General features: G+C 42.5%; 1 protein-coding gene across 1 annotated transcript; it reads left to right on the plus strand.

Moving 5' to 3' along the window:
• The first annotated feature begins 1,656 nt into the window (after positions 1–1,656).
• rpa2 (replication protein A2) lies at positions 1,657–15,293 on the plus strand. The gene is made up of 9 exons (XM_059949293.1): positions 1,657–1,792; positions 4,340–4,458; positions 6,226–6,327; positions 7,899–8,012; positions 11,747–11,821; positions 13,000–13,110; positions 13,663–13,785; positions 14,261–14,355; positions 14,441–15,293. Exons 1-9 carry the CDS (start codon positions 1,774–1,776, stop codon positions 14,523–14,525), a joined length of 843 nt encoding a protein of 280 aa, XP_059805276.1. The 5' UTR covers positions 1,657–1,773; the 3' UTR covers positions 14,526–15,293.
• Positions 15,294–22,729: the final 7,436 nt, after the last annotated feature.

Here is a 22,729-nt window from a genome sequence, read left to right on the forward strand (position 1 = left end):
ACCGATGAGCACCAAGGTCTTGCTTGGCTGACAGTAAAAGAAGTTCTTCCTGTCTGATTCTTCTGCATATTTGGAGGTTCACCCCCAATCCATGCTGCCCTCAGATCAAGGACGAGGTTATCGCTCATCTCTGTGGATTGTGCATTTGCAAAGAATGTCTGAAAAAAGATGCAAGTGTCCTTGTCAAGGTTTGTCTTGAGCAGCTGTGTTACAAAGGACACCTTCAAGGAGCGATGCTTGCAAAGGTGACATCCATCATTAAGGACCCCCATCACCCAGGTCATGCCTTCTTCTCTTTGCTATCATCAGGGAGGAGATACAGAAGCCTGAAGCCACACAATCAATGATTCAAAAACAAGGTTGTTGCTGCTACACCACTTAACTGGCTAGTTTATCTCACTCCTGTATGCCCACTCATCTCCATCTGAGATTCTGCCAACAATGGTTGCATCACCAGCAAATTTATAGATGGCATTTCTGCTATGCCTAGCTACACAGTCATGTGTGTAGAGAGAGCAGAGCAGTGGGCTAAGCACACATCCCATGAATACTGCAAAGGCAGAACACTACCTCACTACTTTTTAAAAAAATTCTATTTTGTACTATTTATTTAATATTTTATATATATATTTTCTGTAATTCATGTTTTTTTTCTATTATTATATATTGTATTGTACTCCTGCCGCAAAGGCATTTCATATTCTATATATTCAGATAATATTTCAGATAGTTTTTGTCTTCGCTTTCATACTGAACCAACCGCTGCTGCTGGGCTGTAAACGTGCACGAGCAATGTTAATTTGCTTTGCTGAGGCTCGAACTCACGACCTTCAGATCACTAGCCCAACGCCTTAACCACTTAGTTATATCTCTACTGAGTTTTGTTTCACTAAAAAAATATAGTGTACACAGATCCCCTATAAATGATCAACCATGATGAATGCATGCTATGGTGATTCCCAAACTCACAATATATATAGAATCAATAACATTACAAACCCTATAGACTGAACGACACTATAAATGTACAAAACGAATGTTTGTACTTCTTTTATACAGTGCATTTTTACAATGAAAGTAAATAAGAAGATACTGTCTCAATCCGAATTCAGATTCAGTCAGGTTTAATGTCACTGTCATTTGCCGTGAACTTAGTTGTCTTGCGGCAGCAATCCGGTGTAAAGACATAAAATCGCTATAAATGCGAAAATAAATTAGTGCAAAACGACATCAGGTGACGGAGGGGAAGAAGCCGTACTGAATCGTGGAGGAACATACACAAAATTCTGGAGGCATTCAGTCGGTCAGGCAGCAGCGATTTGTGTGTGTTGCTTTGGATTTCTGGACTTTCTTGTGTTTCTGAATCGTTCAGTCTGGGTCTGCAGGCTCCTTTAACTCTTCCTAACGGTAAATTCTCGGCATGAGAAAATACTTCATATTTTTTTTTCTCTCTAAACTGTACACCAAACTCAGAAGACATAGAGAAAAGGGCGAGAAAGTATATAACTAGTCGGCTGGGCTTTTTAATCGTCTTCTGACCAACCTCTTCACAGCCTTCAGCCAATGACAGTCTGAGTGTCGCGTTATGGCGTACTTCCGAAGGGAGGGGAGGAGGCCTCAGCACCCCGTGCCATCCTAGGCACTGATTGGCCGAGGCTTTGAGTACGCGGAAGCGTGAGAGGTCGGCGGCTCCTCGAGGCCCGTTTGGCGGGTTTTGGCCGAGTGGCGCGCGTAGTTTCGTCCGCCGGATCGCCGACCGCTTGCTGAGGAGAAATGATGTGGAACAACGCGGGTGAGTGAGGGCTGCCTCCGGCCGTGCGCTGAGGAGCTCAGCCCACCCGGCTCGCCGCACTCTGCCCACTGTCTTTGGTGTGGGCAGAGGTTGTAAGACTGAAGGAAGTTTGGAAGTGTGCAAACGTCAACAGGACGGGGCTGGGAGAATGGGGGGCCCACTGGCCTCTGGAGGTGTTTGGACTAAGGGAAGGGGCTGCAGTGGAGATGCGACCTGTTTCAGTAAAGAAAGGATACCCTCGAGTAGAAGAAAAGGGATAATCTCCAGATGGGGACGATTATCCACCTGCACCATAATTAAGTTTTCCAGGCTTCTCTCGCCAAAGTGCATGAGAATTACTAACTTTACAAAACTTCTTTTTGTACAAAGAGCATTGCAACAGTAGTGACATTACGGCTGCCACACTGAATTTCAGACGTGAGGAGCGCTGATCCATTGCAATTTATCAAGGAGGGAAAATAGTATTTACATTTGTAAAATGCACGACTTTAAATCATGTAAGACTTGCGTCATTTTGTAGTTTTGGTCAGGCCGTATTTCAGGTATTGTGTGGAGTTCTGGCTACTGCTTTGCCAGCCAGAAGGGGCTAACCAAGATGAAGGCTGGGCCGGAGTATTAGCAACAAGGGCGGGTTGAACTAACCTGGTTTGTTTTCTCTGGGATATAAGAAGCGGGGTGGGGGTCACCTGACAGAAGATTGTAAAATTATGAGGGCCATACCCAGAGTAAGTAGACTTTTCCCCAGGTTGCAAATATTAAGGTACTAGAGGGTCTAGTTTTAATCTGAAAGGAAAGTTTAAGGAGACTTGAGGCAATTTTTCCTTATGCAGAAAGTGGTAGGTGGAGGAAGCAGATTTTATCAACATACAGAGTGGAATAGTCCCTACCGCCATCACAAGACTATATACAATGACCAGGGTTGATCAGGCCCAGCTTGTGTCCCATGGACCAAGATAATGAGAGGCATGTCATTCTGAGGGTAATTATTATTTTGAATCTGTATTCCTGTGTTTGCATGGGTTAAATTGACAGTGTTTACTGGGGATTCAGTATCACTCCAGCCTACCAACCAGTACGATTTTGGACTGTGGGAGGAAACTGGAGCACCCAGAGGAAACTCCCACGGGGAGAACGTACAAACTCCTTACGGCCAGTGGCGGGAATTGAACCCAGGTCATCTATATTGTAAAGCGTTGTGCTAACCACTACGCTACACTGCTACCTCCAAACATTTGACGATAATGTTCAGGAGGCAATTAGATATGCATGCTTAAGTGGTAGAAGTCAAGGGTTCAGAATGTGTTACTGATACTGATAATGTTAGTTACTTACCTAGGAGCTTCCACACTCTCCCTGTTACTGTGTTTCCTTCCACATCCTGGAGATGTTCAAGTAGCTGTGTGGATCAAAAGGATTGAATCACTGCTTCCTGTAACGTTGTAAAACTTTGTAAATGCACACCGAAGTGGTTCCTCAAGGCATGTCCTGGGTTGGACAAACTGGCTATTTCAATTAACGTGCACCTTGAGGTTAACTGGATTGCTTAGATAAGTTTGCCAAGATTCAAAGTACATTTATTAAAGTATGTATGCCATATGCAACCCTGAGGTTTGTCTTCCCGCAGGCAGCAACAAAACAAAGAAATGCCATGCAATACCAAATACCCAATAAAAAGAACAGATCACACAAATAGCAAAAAAAGAACAAATAGCACACAGAATATTAAACATCAAACTGTAGAGCCCTTGAAACAAAGAATGTTTAGTTCAGATCAACTCATTCTGTGCCTCAATGCAACAAAACTTAGACAATATTCAGACACAAACATAAAAAGAGACAGATTTGGGCCACTTGGCCCATTGAGTCTGCTGTAAAGTACGAGCTGATAACTATCTCCATCACAGAACCTAGTCAGCTGCTCTTGATATCCAATGGTATTGCCATCAGCAAGTACCTCTTCACCAATATCTTGGGTGGGTCACCACTGATCAAAAAAGCGAGTGGATAATTGCATAAATGCTGTGGCTGCAAAAATGGTTCAGGCCTGTAATCTTGTGAATGAGTTGCCTTCCTACATATGTCCTTTCCATCATTTTCAGGGTACAGGTCAGATGCTTGATAATACTCCGCAGTTGCAAAGATGAGTACATCAGCAGTAATGTTCAAGCAGTTTATCATAACCTGGCACCCTATCCCCTCTTAAGTTTGATTACTATCAGTGTGACTGCAAGTACACCGTTCTACAAAATGCATAGTAGTTAAACACCAGGGCTATTTTGACAGCATCTTCCAAACTAGCAACCACTATTGTGAAGAACAACAATGGTAGTTGGGATGTGGAGATACCAACACCTGATTTATTCTCAGTTGTATAACATTCTGAATTAGAAATAAACTGCTATTCCTTTATCAGTGACTAGTTCCTGAAACAACCTAGCAACAGGGGCGGAGGCAGAAGTACTCTTTGAAAAGAGCAGTAGGTAGTTATTTGTATGAAATAGTATTTTCTACTTCTGTGACTGATTTGTAGCACTTTTTTTTTGCTAGGCTCTTTCGATAGTGGTTATGGAAATTTTGGAGATACTGGTTCAGGAGGTGGGGGCTACATGCAGTCGCCTGGTGGATTTGGTTCTCCAGTTGGAGGTAGTCAGAGTGACAGGAAAACAGTAAGTACTTCAATAGAATTGGATTCATAAGCACAGCCCAGAATTTTGGGACACAATGTTAAGATTTTTAATTTGAAAATTCTTGGTTCTTGTTTAAATGGCCAGTGCTACGTGTTTTACTGATTTTTTGTTTGCAATTTCTTTAGATTATGCAAGTTATATTCTTTTCCTTTTGACTTGTTTTAAATGAACAAAAATAACAGCTTTTTATTTGGCTATTTGGTTTGACTTTTTTTTGGTTCTGATTTTATATATATATAAAATAAAAAGTGTGTGCCATGCTGTAGTACATTGGTACCATGCTTAACAGTGAGAATATTTCTCCAGGGGCAAAACTACTACAATGGGTTACAATAGTATTATGAATGAAAGGCTGCAGAACTGTTTTGCCAGAAACCTCAGGCAACACCTTTCCTTCTCATTGCAGTACTGGGATCTGGCCTGAGTCACTACTCTCCTGTTGCTGTCCATTATTGTGTACAAACCTGATGTGAATCCCAGCCTTTTCATCACAAGCACGCAGAATTGGAACCATGGGTTTGATGTGGAGAGATTGCCTGTGAGGGCTAGTGTTGTTTCAGCCAGCCTAGTTGTACAGTAGCTCAGAATTGCAGTTAAAGCTCAATTGCTGGGGACTGCAAGCACCTATTCCATATTCCAAGCACATATTGACAGATCTCCTGGTGCCTAGTTAGTTCTTCACCTCTTAGCCTATATTATGGGTGTTGTCTCTCCTTCTGACTGTACAGCTTTTCCATCCTGCAGATGGAGCACACTTTTTTCTACCAGAATGGTCCTATTCACTACTTTTGCAGCATATATATTAAAACAGGAAAAGCATAGAAGATGGCTTTGCCCCATGCAAGAATGATATGCCGATAAAACATACACCAACAAAATGCTGCCAGAAACTTAAATCTCAGAAGTGAGCAGTCACACTGCTTGAGCAGGCAACCTCTCCAAATGAAATCATGAGTGACTTAGGGTCAATAAAATGCAAATATTTAAGCCAGGGTCCTAGCAGAGTATAGAACGGCACAGTGCACAGCCTATGCAGGTAACTCTTTAACTAAATATTCTTGAATGTTTGGGTTAAAGGATCACGAATGCTTCATTGCCCTGTTGGGTTGGTCTCAGGGCACTTGCACCTTATTTATGAACACTTTGTAACAATAACACTGTATTCTTTATTGTTACTGATTTCCCCATTGTACTACCTCCATGCACTTGCAAAACAGTTTTTCCACTATGTGACAATAAATCCAATTACTATTGTTGCCTTTGAGCAAAGTTAATTAATACATTGTAATCTTGCCTTTAAGTTGTTTAAAAAAAATCTTGGAAAGAATAGCGTTGTTACTTATTAATAATTTTAAGAGTTGCATATTTTTTTACTGCACCAAAATGGTTCACTTGAAACCATTTGTATCTTTGTAGTGTTACGATGTTGCCATTTTCCTGACTGAGCAAGAGGCAAATAAAGTAAAGCTATTTATGGCAAACATCTTAGTGATTTATTAAGAGTAATTTTAAAATAGGAAAAAATATTTTAGGGATAAACATGATGACTAATCAAAAATATGACTTAAATACTTAAAATCCATCGGACTAATTGTCTTCTTAGAGAACAACATATGAATAGTCGTGTCCTTTAACACGGTTACATTTTTTTAATGTCCTTTAAAATGGTTACTTTTTTTTTGTTTAGACATAAAGGATCTGTTAAGCCAAAGCTTCAAAGGGTTAACTTTGTTTTCACTCAAATAGAGATCCCGGACCCAGCAAATCGTTCCTTGTACAGTGTCACAGCTGATGTCTGCAACACAAACAGAGGATATTTTCAGAATTGGAGAGGTGGAGTTGTCTCAGGTGAATGAGAACCTTAGGTCTTAAGTATGTATGAGTACTATACCTATAGAGCAGGGGTTTCCAACCTGGGCTCTATGGACCCCTTGCTTAATGGTAAGGCTGCATGTCATAAAAAAGGTTGGGAACTCCTGCTGTAGATTAATTTTAAACTAACATCAATTTATGGGTGAATATCTTTGTAGTGATGGTTTTTATTTTCTGCTCTAAAATTATTTGTTTATAACATTTTCCAGCAATATACAAATACACCATATATCTCTAAGATGACCAATATTTTGAAAGGTGGTAAATACGAGTTATCTTCCAAAATAGTATTGATTCTTGAATTGTTTCTGTGGACTGGGTGGTACTAAGTGTCAATCTGTTCACTGAACCTCAGTAGGAAAATTCTGGAATCTATTAATGGAACACATGGAAATGAATAACAGAATTGAGCAAAGTTGGTATGGCTATGAAAGTAAAATAATTTCTGACTATCTGTGAGGATGTGACTAGCAGAATGGATAATGACGGGTCAGTGGATTTTGTATGTTTGGATTTTTTGGGTGGCTTTTAATAATGTTCAACAAAAGCCATTGGAAAGGAGGTTAGACCTTGGAGGTGAAGGCAATATGCTGACAGATTGAAAACTGGTTATTGAACAGAAAGCAAAAGATGGGAATAAAAGGATCTTTATTGGTTGCACTGGATTTATCTGTTGGGTAATACATGAATTGATGTTTGCAGTCCGTAAATAGTGTGGATGAGGAAGCCTATCACCAGATAGAAAGTGATTCGTAGTTTTGAAATAAAAACAATGCTAGATATACAAATGTAATGCTCGATCTATGGAATAAGAAACAAAAGCATGGCAAGATAACCATCTGGAAGTTGTCCTCTAACCCACACACACTGTTGTCTAGAAAATGTATTGCTGTTGTAAGGTCAAAATCGTGGAATCTTGCACCTGACAGAATTGTGTATATCCCCAAATCTCAAGGTTTCCAGTAGTTTGAGATAGGCCGCCTTTTTAAGTAAATATTGACTTGACCTGCAAAGCGCATATCACTTGCACTAAAAAAGTCACTTGTCATAATAATGCTGGCTACAGAAAGAGTTCAAACCCAGTATGGAATTGAGAATTGGTGGCAGGGATCCAAAAGCTCACTGTCACTCCTGCAAACTGAATGCAGTCACCAAATCTCTATCTGGTTTCGGTAATGTTGAGGAGACTACAGGTGTTGCAGATAATGGCAGGTGTTGAGTAACCAGTAAGTGTGTTTGTGTTGCATGGTTAGAGGATATGCCCTACTAGAAATTGGTTGGTAACAGAAACCTTAAAAGCAGTTCAGCAAATGATAAAATTTATTAAAAAAATAATGTAACAAAAGGATTTAACTTGTGACAACTCATATTGACAAAATTTTAATTGAATGTTGCTAATTTTTATCTGGTGGAATGAGTAGCTCGTAATACAACTTAAAGGAAAAGAAAATGGCAGATGCTGGAAATCTGAAACACTGCGAGTTTTTCTCTGCATCTGCTTTCTGAACGAAGTATTTGCAATTTTTTCTGTTTTTATGATTTTGCAGGTTACTGTGGTTGGCATAATCAAAGATTCAGAAAAAGCCCCAACAAATATCTTATACAAGTTGGATGATATGACGGGACCTCCCATGGATGTGAGACAATGGGTAGATACAGATGTAAGTTAACAAGCCACATAATGTGCTCAATGTTGCATTCTTTTACTACCTCTTAAGTATAAAATCAAATAACAGGTGACCTTTGTTGCTTCTGATGTGTGTCAGTGTGCATACTATTAAAAGATGCCATGTCCAAATGTGCTGAATAATCTTTTAAAAAGTTGAATCTGATAATCTCATGATGTAGATAATTTAGCAGTTGTAAAATTCTGTTTATGATAAAATCTAATAGTGTTTCTACTTTCATCTGTAACTTAACTATTTCCCCTTTACAGTAATTAATCCTTTAGTGCTTGTGACAGTAAATTCTGTATTCTACACGCAATGTTATTTTCTAACCTGCCCCTTGTCCATAAGCCATAGGAGCAGAATCAGGCCATTTGGCCCATCAAGTCTGCTCTGCCATTCTATCATGCTTATTTTATATGAAATTTTCCTTGCAATAACTAATGTTATTATTTTCTCAACTATCTACATGCCAACTTTTTGAGAACAATACACTGACACACCCAGTTTCTTCTGCATTTGGAATCTCTCAACATTTGTATAATGGCCTGTATATAGCACATAACCCCCTTCATTTTAGAGACACGGGATGGTAATCAAGGCACAGAACAATTACAGATGGATAATCAACAACACATAGAAACATAGAAAATAGGTGCAGGAGTAGGCCATTCGGTCCTTCGAGCCTGCACTGCCATTCAGTATGATCATGGCTGATCATCCAACTCAGAACCCTGTACCTGCTTTCTCTCCATACCCCCTGATCCCTTTAGCCACAAGGGCCATATCTAACTTCCTCTTAAATATAGCCAATGAACCGGCCTCAACTGTTCCCTGTGGCAGAGAATTCCACAGGTTCACCACTCTCTGTGTGAAGAAGTTTTTCCTCATCTTGGTCCTAAAGAGGCTTCCCCTTTATCCTTAAACTGTGACCCCTCGTTCTGGACTTCCCCAACATCAGAAACAATCTATCTGCATCTAGGCTGTCCAATCCCTTTAGAATTTTATATGTTTCGATAAGATGCCCCCTCAATCTTCTAAATTCCAGTGAGTATAAGCCTAGTCGATCCAGTCTTTCTTCATATGAAAGTCCTGCCATCCCAGGAATCAATCTGGTGAGCCTTCTCTGTACTCCTTCTATGGCAAGAATGTCTTTCCTCAGATTAGGGGACCAAAACTGCACACAATATTCTAGGTGCAGTCTCACCAAGGCCTTGTACAACTGCAGTAGAATCCCCCTGCTCCCGTACTCAAATCCTTTTGCTATGAATGCCAACATACCATTTGCCTTTTTCACCGCCTGCTGTACCTGCATGCCCACCTTCAGTGACTGGTGTACAATGACACCCAGGTCTCGTTGCACCTCCCCTTTTCCTAATCGGCCACCGTTCGGATAATAATCTGTTTTCCTGTTCTTGTAACCAAAGTGGATAACCTCACATTTATCCACATTAAATTGCATCTGCCATGAATTTGCCCATTCACCTAACCTATCCAAGTCACCCTGCATCCTCTTAGCATCCTCCTCACAGCTAACACCGCCGCCCAGCTTCGTGTCATCCGCAAACTTGGAGATGCTGCATTTAATTCCCTCGTCTAAATCATTAATATATATTGTAAACAACTGGAGTCCCAGTACTGAGCTTTGCGGTACCCCACTAGTCACATTCCATAAATAAAACATAAACTTAAAAGATGTTGTCTTAATATCGTTTAAGTTTTGGCATACAGATAACGTTCTGGTAATCCAAACCCAGAAGTACTGATGGCTGGACTGTACTTATTGCACCTTGTTTTTGCATAGCTGTGGTTTTACACATATCCCCTTTATTCTAGTCCGAGTTAAACAACATGGAAATAGGCTCTTTGTCCCAACCAGTCCATGCCAGCAAATATGGTCTATCCAAACTAATCTTATTTACCAACATTTGGCCCATAACCTAAATATTCAACTATTTCAGTAACTGCCTTAAAGTGTTGATTAAGGGGGGGGTGTGTGAGAGATTGGGTGAAGTGATTTAGAATGTAAGTCTATCGTCTGATCCACACTCTGGAACAGAAGGTGGCGGTAATGCACTGGGTGCCAACCGCTGTAAAACAGGAATGAAGGAGAAATTTAACATGTTTAAAATCAATATAATAGAGAAAAATACAAGCTAACTCCTTGGATGCTTCAAAGACTTGAGGTATGTTTGAAGAGATGGGGAGAAACTATGGGCTATGGAAAACCTTTTTCCATATGTTTATAATCTCCAGGTGATGGAAAGAAAAACTTACAAAAGGACTTTCATTGATATTTAAGGGAAAAGCCATTTGTGGGGTCCCATGGGGAAGAAGTAATTTCACCCAATAGATCTGTGGAACCTGATGAAGGCAGTTCCACCCAACACAGACAATCGTGAAGTCATTTTCTAGAATTTAGTCACTAACACATTTTAGTTAGCTGTTTTTTGCCAAATGCGTAACACCTTTATTTGCTATTTCTGAATAATGCACATTTTGCTGTTGATCTAATGTAGTGGTCACCAACCTTTTTAAGCCCAAGATCCCCTACCTCGGCCTTAATGAAAGGCGAGATCGACCCCAGATCGATTAGTTACACACATACACACTGGGCAGAAAAGACTGGAAGTAAAACCCCTCAACCCGGAAGTGGAAATAATGTATAAACACCAGGGTGGGGGGGTGTTAAACACAACCAGAATACAGCGATACTCGAAGCAGGTTCCTTATGTCCAATCTATCCCGCAATTTAGTTTTTGCGGCTTTCGGCATTTAGCTTCTTTCCCGCTTGCTCATGTTTTTTCCACTGAAAAAACTCAACGCGTTTGTCTTTTAAGTGCAGGGTGTTTGGACTCAAGGTACCGAAGCAGTTCTGAGGGCTTTATTGACTCATTAGACAGCCTCCCGCCCGCCAACTGCCTTGGCCAGATGCGGCTGGTCGTGGGTGGGGTGCGAGGAAAAGGTAAGGACCAGAGGTCCCCGTACCGGGGCCGTGGAGGTCGCAGTCCGGAGAGAGCAAATGAACGAGGAGTGTGACAGGACACGCCCCCCCCATAGGATCTATCAGCTGACAAAAGTTTGTTTTAGTAGATCGCAGCGAGGTAGCTGCTCTGCTACGCTGAGACCGAATTAGGTCATCTACGAATACTTTAGCACCGGGTTCCCCACGAACATTCAATGTGATGAATAAGTTTAGAGGTGGCACCCATCTGTCTGTGCTCCAGTCCAGTAGCAACAGCACTTCCAACTGGCCACGTGAGGGTGTCACTGCGTTTAGACGACTGATGACCTTACATGTGTTCAAGTTCAACAGTGGATGTGACAGAGAATGAAGAAAGGTGCAGCTGACTCATGTCATTTCCTCGTGGCCTGGTGGTTGGGGACCACTGAATTACACTATGTAGTGCGGGGGAGCTACACGCACATGTACTGGGCAGAAAGAACAGAACTAAAACCCCGCAACCTGGAAACAATCTCTCAACAGTATTTGTGTGTTTATTTCTCATTTTTTTTCGGGATCTACTGGGAAATTCTCAAAGATCGACCAGTTGATGGTGATTGATGGGTTGGCGACCACTAGTCTAATGTGATGCCAATTTTCTTTCCCTTCAACTGCGTACATTGTCATTTTAATTTTGTGTGCTCTTATTTTGTTTATGTTTACTCTCGGCTATGTTTGAAATACTACTTCTGATTGTTTTCCCACTGATTTTTGTTTAATGCAGGAAGCTGGAAGTGAGAATATCGTGGTTCCTCCAGGCACCTATGTAAAAGTAGCTGGGCATCTTCGATCGTTTCAGGTAATGCACAAAGGTGTAATCGTTAATTGTGGAGCATCAATAGATCTTTGTCCAATTGATATTATTTATTAAACTTGATTAGTTTTGTATCTTGGGATATCTGGGTTTGAAAATTGTTGCTTTTGTTCTATGTTATTCTCATTATTCCTTCTGACTACTGAATACTTAAGTAAGGAACTTGTATAGTTTAAATGCAGTTATTGTAGCAATGATTAGTGTTTTTTCTTAAAATGGAAAATTTTATTTGTAGAATTATAGTTAGTCTGAATGTGCTTCTTTGAATAAATGAAGCATTTGATAGTTTTTTGTTTGTGGAAGAGAACTAAATTCTCAGAGAGAGAAACAGTATTTAAACAATTCTAATTCTGATGGTCAATTAGTCTTCAATTGAGGAGTTTGGACAAAAATTCATTATTTACTCTAGAAGGGTGAGGACAAGGCAGTAGAATTTCTGAACAAATTTCCTTTGCAAAGGAGGTATTGGGTGCGGTTAAAAGTGTGTTAAAAGTTAAAAGTTAAAGGTGTGGTTAAAAGTGGAAAAAATCCTAAAGCTTAATGAGGTGTATCCCAGGTTGTTCTTGAAGGCAAGGGAGATTACAGAAGTTCTGACAAATAAAAATTCAAATCCTCTAGGCATAAGTGCTAGATAACTAGAGGATGGCAGATAAGGTACCTTTATTCTGGAAGAGAAGCCACAGGTCATAACATAACAGGAAAATTATTGGTGGAGTAAAAACTCTATTTGGAGAGGCAGGAAATGTGTTTAGTCAGCATAGCTTTAAGAGGAGACACTTTCTAACTAATCATATTGGATACTTAAAGAGCAGTATGAGATTGATATAACTAACATGGACCAGTTGACCTTTGATATGGTCATTCTTGGGAGACTGGTCCACCAAAGTAAGAGGATTTGTCATAACATTTAAGTACTTAGATGTATGTTTGAAGTTCAAGAGCATAGAAAGCTGAATTCTGGAAAATAGTATTAATGTAGTCAAGTTCTTGATAATTTATATTGACTTGAAGTGCCTGTTTCTGTACTCAAAATTCCACTAGCCTTCTACTTGTAAAAAGTCTGTAATTGCTTTACAGTACATATTCTTTAATTTTGAGAACTGTTTCAGATCCTGTGTAATTGTTCAACAGCGTTTTGATCATGTGGCATCTATTCTTGGTAGAACAAGAAGAGCTTGGTAGCTTTTAAGATAATGCCTTTGGAAGACATGAACGAACTAACATCACATATGTTGGAGGTGGTGCAGGCCCATCTATTGCTGAACAAACCACAGGTGTGTACAAAATATTTATGAAATCCTGGGCTTTCTGTCATTACGTTCCTAATATTGAACTCTGTAACAAAGTGAGAAATTGCCCTTCATAATTGTTGGCTTTTGAATTGTTTCTACCTTGGGTAATCTGAACTGGAAAAGTGTTTCATTAGGTGAATGGTCATGAGCTAAGATTAATCATCTGATGGGGTTGAGAGAGAAAATAAATAAGCCATAATCGAATGACAGAGTCATTGTGAGATCGTAAGCCATACTGTGCCATTTAATAGGCTGAATGGCCTAATTCTGCTTCTTTGTCTTGTGTCTTGTTCCTAGTTGACTAATTCACTGGGGTGGAGGGCAGTGCGGGTAAGACCTCTATTAGTGGAGTGAACATTAAGTGATTTGATATGGATAGGATAGGGGATTGAGGACCCAGGGAAAAAATGATCATTTATATGCATGGATTCCAGTATTTGGGGGTTGGGGAATACTCAGCACGGTTGAAATTCATTACAATTTAAACCAAATATTCTCACAAAGTTGTTATCCTGCATGTCTGTATTTCTTTAGTCTGTCCCTGGAGGATCTTCTTTAGCTTTGCACAGTTCAGTGCGAAATGAAGCAGGTCCAGTTGGAATGTATGCTGGAGCTAACGATGCTCTGATGAATGGTCTAACAAGTCAACAAAGTCAGGTAAAACAAACTTGGCATGAACCTTGTCTAATAATAATCCATCTTGTCTCTTTAAATGTCTAATCTTTAGATATCGTTTATTCTTTTGCATCCACTGTAATTGACTTGTGTAAAGTTGCATTACAACGGATCTCCTTTGCCTTGGTGTGTCTAATCTTTTACTTGGTGTCATTTGTACACCCAGTGAGATCACAAGTCATCCTTTGTATATTTCCTCTCATATGAATTAGATAATTTAGTTTCTACATCACCTTTGTGCAACACCAGTTCTATTTACTGCAGCATACCCAACCCTATCAATGTGCGTTGTTATAGTGTGTGATACTAACAAACTCCAATGACACTTTTAATTGCTACACTGTTCTAATCATACTGTTGTTGTACCAGACTTTTTTTGAATTGTTATCTTAAAGTTGAAAGTAAATTATTGAAAACTGATCTGTGTTTTTGTGCTGCTAAAATAATACTACTTCAGGTACTGAATTTAATACGAAATTGTCGGGAACAAGAGGGCATGAGCATCGACTACATGAAGAGAACACTGAAGAATATGAATATTGTTGCTATCAAGTTAGTGTCATTTTTGTTTAGCAAAAATACTTACAATAAATTTATGTTAAACAAAGTCTGATGGCTACAGTTTTATTTTAAACAGGCAAGCTGTGGAATTTCTGAGCAATGAAGGACACATTTACTCGACAGTGGATGAGGATCACTTCAGATCAACGGATGCTGAATAAATGTGAATTGAGCATGCTTTTAGTATTTGAGCTGTTCCAAAACCTGCAGAGGCTATGTCTTGGATATTACACAAAGTGAGGGTAAATTTAAATAGAATTTGGAAGAGGGAACAGTGATACCTCTAGGCATTTTGCTTGGTTTCTGTTGTGTAATTTTAATGCAACAGCTTGACCTTTCCAAACATCTGTTCTATAGTCCTGTAGCACAGCATCTGACACGTCGTGTCTCTGAGGCCATAACAGAGGAAATTGTGTACTACTGCTACTGCTTGGATTTAAAATGGAGAATTTAAGTGGTCTTAATGCCAAGTCTTATAAGCATTTATTTTTGTATAAATATGATCAGAAGAAACAAAATGTATTGATATAATTTAACTAGTTAGTGTAGGAACTTTAATTTTTTGCAAATGCCAAAAATTATGAACGTCTGTTAAAATTGCCAGTTTTATGAGATGTTTCACTTGCCCTTGTGCATCCAGTTGAATAAAGTGTCCTAATAGTTTATGTAGTGTATAAGTTGTCTCAAACTTAGTTAAAAAACAGGTTTGTAGCTTCATAACTTTTATGACAAAATCGTATGTTATTGAATATGGACCTGAATTATATTTGTTTTTGCTGTTGCAACATAAAAATCAAAACCCATAGATTAGAATTTAGTTTTTGTTCATCCATTATTTTCCTAGAATTTTTCTTTTCTTTTTTAACTGTATAAAGTCATTTAGAATTATAGAATAGATTTAAAAATATTGTCAGTGTAAGTGGTACAAATATATAATTTTTGTGTTAGAATAATAAAACAATGATTTTGCATTATGTTATTACCTCTGCCTTTTATACCTTTTGGAATGGTTTAATTGAATAAAATATGTATGTGAATAAAATGCAAGTTTTAAGGCATAGACAAGTGAAGGGATGGCTGCATTAATAGATATACTGGGATTGCACAGGTTCTAAAGTTGGTGTAACTTGGGTTTGTAGCTCAAGAAGTGGGAGAACAGGTACAAATGTAGGCTTTAGTATCAAGTGTGGTAGGATTGGAAATAGATATAGGCAGTAATTTGCGGGTGAAGTAGGATGACGGTGATATGAGAATGTGACTTTGACATTCAAACCATTGTTTCAAGTAAGGTAGAGGCATTGTAAACATTTCTGTTTCAGTCTGGGATGGTTGGTTTCCTAAGCAAATGTGTTGCATGTCAAATGTTCAAATTGTCTTTCTTTGGACCTAGTGGATCAGAAATGAGACCAGTGGCATGGGAAGTAGTCATTGTTATATAGTGAGGAAATTGGCTCTGTTGGTCTAAATAGTCCATGCCAGCCAAGTTGCTGTCTGAACTCATTCCTTTTGGTCTGCTTTTCCTACATATTTCTTTAAACCTTTCCTAGCCTTTTTACCTATTCGGATGTCTTTTTTGTGTTCTAATTATATGTGCCTCTACCACTTCCTCTAGTAGCTTGTTCTATGTACTTACCACCTGTTGTGGAAAAACTTGCATCCTTTTAAATCTTTTCCCTCTTAGCTTCCATGCCCTCTAATTTTAGACTTCCCTGTTATTTTGGGCATGGGGGAGTGTGGACAGTTTTGAATGGAGGAATCATCTAAAATTCCTCCTCACCATTGTGCAAGTCTGATCAACCGCTGCAAGAACCATTTGGTGGAGGTTTCTGCTGCTGTGGAGAGAGCATAGGTCAAAGCAGTCTTCCAATCCAGGTTGGGATTCACTGATATTCAGGAAGCCACACCAGGAGCACCAGATACAGTAAGTGACCTCAACAGACTCACAGGTGAAGTGTTGCCTCACCTGGAAGGACTGTTTGGGGTCCTGAATGGTAGGTAGTGAGGGAGGGGGTGTAGGGGTAGGTGTAGCAGTTGTTCTGCTTGCAGGAATAAATGTCAGCAGGGAGTTCAGTGGGGAGGGACAAGTGAGTCGCATAGGGAGAGATCCCTGTAGAAAGCAGAAAGTTTGGGGGGGGGGGGGGGCGGAAAGGAAAGTTGAGCTTGGCAGAGGGATTCTGTTGGATATGGCGGAAGTTACAGAGAATTATGTGCAGGAGGTGGAGACTGGTGGGGTGGTATGTGAGGACAAGAGGAACTTCATCCCTGATGGATGAAGGAGGACAGGGTGAGGGCAGACTTGCATGAAATGGAAGAGATATGGTTGAGGGCAGATTTGATGGAGGACCATATAACAACCCATGTGTTGCTTGCAATATCAATATTCGATATCAACAAATTTGATCCTCTAAATCCCGTGGACTGTTAAGTGGTCTGTCTTAAGCCACATTAATGTGGTTATACCTTTCTTATTACTGTAGTTTCATCCATAAAGGCTCACTAGACGAGTTCTCCAGTTTGTCCTGACTGAGCACTGCCATGACATTTTCCTTAACTAGCAATGCCACCCTTCCCCCTTTAATCCCTTCCACTTTGTCATTGTCTAAAACAACAGAACTCAGGAATATTGAGCTGCCAGTTATGGCTCCTTCAACCAAGTCTCACTAATGACTGAAATATCATAATTCCATGTTTTGATCCGTACCCTGAGCTCATCTGCCTTTCCTACAATTTTTCTTGCTTTGAACTATACAGTTCAGAATATTAGTCGCACACGCTAACTTTTGATACCTGACTTTGAGGTCTTAGCATCTATCTCCACAACCACTGTACTTGTTAAACTGTATGACCTTCCTTTTTCTGGCTTCACTAGCACATGGCATGGGTAGCAAACCTGAGATCACAACCCTATAGTTAGCACCTAACTCCCTGAACTCACTTTGCAAAACCTGATCCCTCTTCCTACTTATGTCATTGGTATCTATATGGACCACAACCTCTGTCTGCTCACCTTCCCACTTTAGAACGCTGAGGACTTGATTCAAGATGTTTTGGATCTTGGCACCCAGGAGGCAACATACCATCTGGGAATCTTATTCCTGTCCACAGAACCAGCTTTCTGTCCCCCTAACTAATAAATCCCCTATCACCACAGCTCATTTCTCCCCACTTCCCTTCGGAGAGACAGTCAGACTCTGTCAGAGACCTGAATGCTATGACTTTCCTCTGCTAGATCATTCACCCCCAACAGTACCCAAAGTATTATACCTGTTGCTGAGGTGTATGGTCACAGGGGTACCCTGCACTGGCTGTTTAACCTTTTTGCCCTTCCTGACTGTCCCCAGTCGCTACCTCTTTATATGTCGTATCACCCCCTCTGCCTCCAAGTGATCTGGAGTTCATCCAGTTCCAGCTTCAACTCTTTAATGTGAAGTGTTAGGAGCTGCAGCTGAATGCACTTCCTGCAGGTGAAACTGTCAGGGATACTGGAGGTCCCATCCCACAAGAGTTAAACTTTTTTTAAGTTATGGATTGCTGACTATTTAATACCAGCCATGCACATTTGTACTAAAATCTGAGGGATATCATCTTCACATGAAAAAAAATCGCACGCAGCATAAAACTTACAAAGAAAGTATATTTACAAATTTCAGCTTTATCAAACCGTTAACAGGAAAGAGAAAAGGTACAAGAGTCTATTACAGTTAAACCAGTCCAATGTGCACAATGACGGTTGGAGCTCATACTGCAGTCATCGTTTGTTCACACACTGGACCTACAGTCTGTGAAAGATAGATAGATACTTTATTCATCCCCAAGGGGAAATTCAACATTTTTCCAGTGTCCCATACACTTATTGTAGCAAAACTAATTACATACAGTATTTAACTCAGTATAAATATGATATGCATCCAAAATCACCCTCCCAAAAAGCATTAATAGCTTTTGAAAGGTTCTTAAATAGTTTACTAAAGTGCATTGAGTGGTAACTTAAGCTCAGTTCTAACCCCGGCACTTTAACATGTCTCGCCCCTGGTGGTTGAATTGTAGAGCCGAATGGCGTTGGGGAGTAATGATCTCTTCATCCTGTCTGAGGAGCATTGCATTGACAGCAACCTGCCGCTGAAGCTGCTTCTCCGTCTCTGGATGGTGCTGTGCAGAGGATGTTCAGGGTTTTCCATGATTGACCGTAGCCTACTCAGCGCCCTCCGCTCTGCCACCGATCTCATACTCTCCAGTTCTGTGCCCACGACAGAGCCCGCCTTCCTTACCAGCTCATTAAGACGTGAGGCATCCCTCTTCTTAATGCTGCCTCCCCAGCACGCCACCACAAAGAAGAGGGTGCTCTCCACAACTGACCGATAGAACATCTTCAGCATCTCACTACAATCATTGAATGACGCCAGTCTTCTGAGGAAGTACAGTCGACTCTGTGCTTTCCTGCACAGGGCATCTGTGTTGGCAGTCCAGTCTAGCTTCTAGTCTAACTGCACTCCCAGATACTTGTAGGTCTTAACCTGCTCCACACATTCTCCATTAATGATCACTGGCTCCATATGAGGCCTAGGTCTCCTAAAGTCCACCACCATCTCCTTGGTCTTGGTGATATTGAGACGCAGGTAGTTTGAGTTGCACCATATCACAAAGTCCTGTATCAGTTTCCTATACTCTTCCTCCTGACCATTCCTGACACACCCCACTATGGCCGTGTCATCAGCGAACTTCTGCACATGGCAGGACTCCAAGTTATATTGGAAGTCTGATGTGTACAGGGTGAACAGGACCGAAGAGAGCACAGTCCCCTGCTGACCACCGTGTCAGACCTACAGTCTCCCAACTGCACATACTGAGGTCTGTCTGTCAAGTAGTCTGTTATCCAAGCCACCATGTGTGAGTCTACTCCCATCTCCGTTAGCTTGTTCCTTAAGATCCTGGCTGGATGGTGTTAAAGGCACTAGAGAAGTCCAGGAATGTAATCCTCACAGCACCACTGACCCTGTCCAGGTGAGAGAGGGATTTGTGCAGCAAGTACATGATAGCATCCTCCACTCCCACCTTCTCCTGATACGCAAACTAAAGAGGATCCCGGGCATGCCTGGTTTGTGGCCTCAGATTCTGTATTATCAGCCGCTCCATGGTCTTCATCACGTGCGACGTCAAAGCAACAGGTCTGAAGTCATTCATCTCCCTTGGTTGTGGTTTCTTCGGTACCGGGACAATACAGGATGTTTTCCACTGTCTGGGTACCCTTTTCTGCTCCAGGCTCATGTTGAAGATGCGCTGAAGGGGTTCTCCCAGCTCAGACACACAGGCCCTCAGTAATCGTGGGGATACTCCATCCGGTCCAGCCGCCTTGCTGGTACAGATCTTCCTCAGTTGACCTTTCACCTGTGCAGCCGTAATCTTGGGCGTGGGTAAGATCTCCTGTGAGTGGCTATTTTCCTGTGAGGGAAGTGAGAGGGAGGACAAGTAGAGAGACAAGCCTGGTGTGGAGTTCTGCGGTGAGGATGAGATTGTGCTATCAAACCTATTGAAGAAGTTATTCAGCTGGTTCGTTTTCTCCACATCTCCACTTATGTTTGCCCCCCGCTTTGCACCACATCCGGTGATGATCTTCATCCCGTCCCACACCTCCTTCATGGTTTTGTTCTAGCTTCCTCCTATACTGCTCCTTTGCCCCCGAGCTGTACTCTGAGTTCCTTCTGAACTCTTTTAAGCTCCAACTGATCGCCATCTTTAAAGGCCCTCTTCTTCTGGTTTAGGAGGCCTTTGATGTGGCTAGTGATCCAGGGCTTATTATCAGGATAGCAGCGAACAGTTCTAACAGGAACAACGGCGTCCACGCAAAAGTTAATATAGTCCGTTGTGCGGTCAGTGACCTCCTCAACGCCCCCACAGAGCCCCCCCTTGCAGTACATCCCAGTTGGTAGTACCGAAGCAGTCTCTCAGGGCCTGTTCAGTTTCAGGAGTCCACTTCCTAAAAGAGCGTGTGGTAGTGGGATGCCTCATCACAATTGATTTATATCTGGGCTGTAACAAAACCAGGTTGTGATCTGCTTTCCCCAGTGCAGGCAGCGGGGAGTGATGCACCATCAATAACTCACACTGAGACGTAGGCGAGATATCGGCTTTTATTGACTGGAAGAAGGAACCAGGAGTGAGTGTCTATCATACAAGGTCCTGGAGACTGAGGCCGATCTTCAGGCCGCAGGTCTCCTTTATACAGGGGCCTGTGGGAGGAGCCACAGGAGCAGTCAGCAGGGGCGTGTCCCGACAGGCACATAGTTCACCACATTCACCCCCCCTTCGTTTGAAAAAGTCCTCATGTAGCGAAGGTTCTTACAAGTCAAGCCGATCAGGCGGTCGAATCTGTCGCTGCGATCTACGTAGCACCGGCTGTGACCGCATAGGTGCCGGCAACATTGGCGATTGCACAGGGGACGGGGGTTGCGCGTGTTCTTGCCCACTAGGCGCCGGTGATCCCTCATGCATGTGCGAGGCGCCTGGTATAAATGCGTACGAAACGCCCGGTATACAAGTGTCGTGAGAAGTCTGTGTAGGGCCTGGTGAGTACGGTGTCACCTCTGGTGCAGGGTTCACAGTTACCGGAGAGCCTTCAGGGTAGTGGTCTGCTGCACCTGCGGGTGCCAGGTCGCGGATGGAGACCGTGTCCTCCCGCCCATCAGGTAAGACCACGTAAGCATACTGGGGGTTCGCATGGAGAAGGTGAACCCTCTCCACCAGCGGGGAGTATTTATTGCTCCTCACATGTTTCCGGAGCAGCACTGGCCCCGGGGACGTCAGCCAAACTGGTAGGGTGGTCCCAGTGACAGACTTCCTGGGAAAAGAGAATAGGCGTTCGTGAGGGGTGGCATTGGTGGACGTACATAACAGAGAGCGGATAGAGTGCAGTGCCTCAGGGAGGACCTCCTGCCATCGAGAGACCGGCAACCCTTTGGACTTGGGGGCTAAAAGTGTGGCCTTCCACACTGTGGCATTCTCCCGCTCTACCTGGCCATTACCCCGGGGATTATAACTCGTGGTCCGACTGGTAGCAATGCCCCTAGCTAGCAAGTACTGGCGCAGCTCTTCACTCATAAAGGAGGACCCTCTATCACTGTGGATATAGCAGGGATACCCGAACAGAGTGAAGAGCTGGCGCAGGGCTTTTATGACGGACGTGGCAGTGGTGTCGGGGCAGGGGATGGCAAAGGGGAACCGTGAGAACTCGTCAATAACACTGAGAAAATAGACATTGCGGTCAGTGGAGGGAAGGGGGCCCTTAAAGTCAACACTCAGGCGTTCAAAAGGGCGGGTGGCCTTGACAAGTTGTGCCGTGTCAGGACAGTAGAAGTGCGGTTTGCACTCGGCACAAATTTGGCAGTCCCTGGTCATCATCCTGATGTCCTCCAGGGAGTACGGCAGGTTCCGAGCTTTCACAAAATGGTAAAATCGGGTGACCCCCGGATGGCAAAGTTGTGCATGAAGGGCGTACAGCTGGTCGAGCTGTGTGCTAGCACATGTTCCCCGGGATAGGGCATCAGGGGGCTCATTGAGTCCGCCAGGCCGGTACAGGATATCATAGGTGTAGGTGGAGAGTTCTATCCTCCACCGCAAAATCTTATCATTTTTGATCTTGCCCCGCTGTTGGTTGCTGAACAGGAACGCAACCGAGCGCTGGTCGGTCAGCACAGTGAATCTTTTGCCAGCAAGATAGTGCCTCCAATGCCTAACAGCCTCCACTATGGCCTGGGCTTCTTTCTCCACCGCGGAGTGCCGAATTTCAGAGCCTTGGAGGGTGCGAGAAAAGAATGCTACTGGTCTGCCTTCCTGATTAAGGGTAGCAGCCAGAGCGAAATCGGAGGCATCACACTCCACTTGGAAGGGAGCGGTCTCGTCCACTGCATGCATCGTAGCTTTGGCAATGTCCGCTTTAATGCAGTTGAAGGCCGCGCAGGCCTCAGCAGAGAGGGGAAACGAGGTAGACTTGACCAGGGGGCGAGCCTTGTCTGCGTAATGGGGGACCCATTGGGCGTAATAGGAAAAAAACCCCAGGCACCGTCTGAGGGCCTTGAGAGTGGTGGGAAGAGGGAGCTCTAACAGGGGGCGCATACGTTCGGGATCAGGCCCAATAACCCCGTTTTCCACGACATACCCAAGTATAGCAAGGCGGGTGGTACCAAAAACACACTTGTCCCTGTTATAAGTAAGGTTCAGAGCTGCGGCCACTTGGAGAAACCGTTGGAGGTTGGCGTCGTGATCTGGCCTGTCATGACCACAGATGGTGATGTTATCCAGATAGGGAAATGTGGCCTGCAGTTGGTACTGGTCCACCATCCGGTCCATTTCCCTCTGGAAGACAGAGACA

The sequence above is a fragment of the Hypanus sabinus genome, chromosome 24 (genome assembly GCF_030144855.1).
Source record: "Hypanus sabinus isolate sHypSab1 chromosome 24, sHypSab1.hap1, whole genome shotgun sequence".
NCBI lineage: Eukaryota > Metazoa > Chordata > Chondrichthyes > Myliobatiformes > Dasyatidae > Hypanus > Hypanus sabinus.

Bases quoted from the DNA above. Each gene is read 5' to 3' on its own strand.
- rpa2 (XM_059949293.1), top strand. The intron at 6,328-7,898 runs GTGAATGAGAAC...ATGATTTTGCAG, and splicing joins GAGAGGTGGAGTTGTCTCAG to GTTACTGTGGTTGGCATAAT. The intron at 14,356-14,440 runs GTTAGTGTCATT...TATTTTAAACAG, and splicing joins ATGAATATTGTTGCTATCAA to GCAAGCTGTGGAATTTCTGA.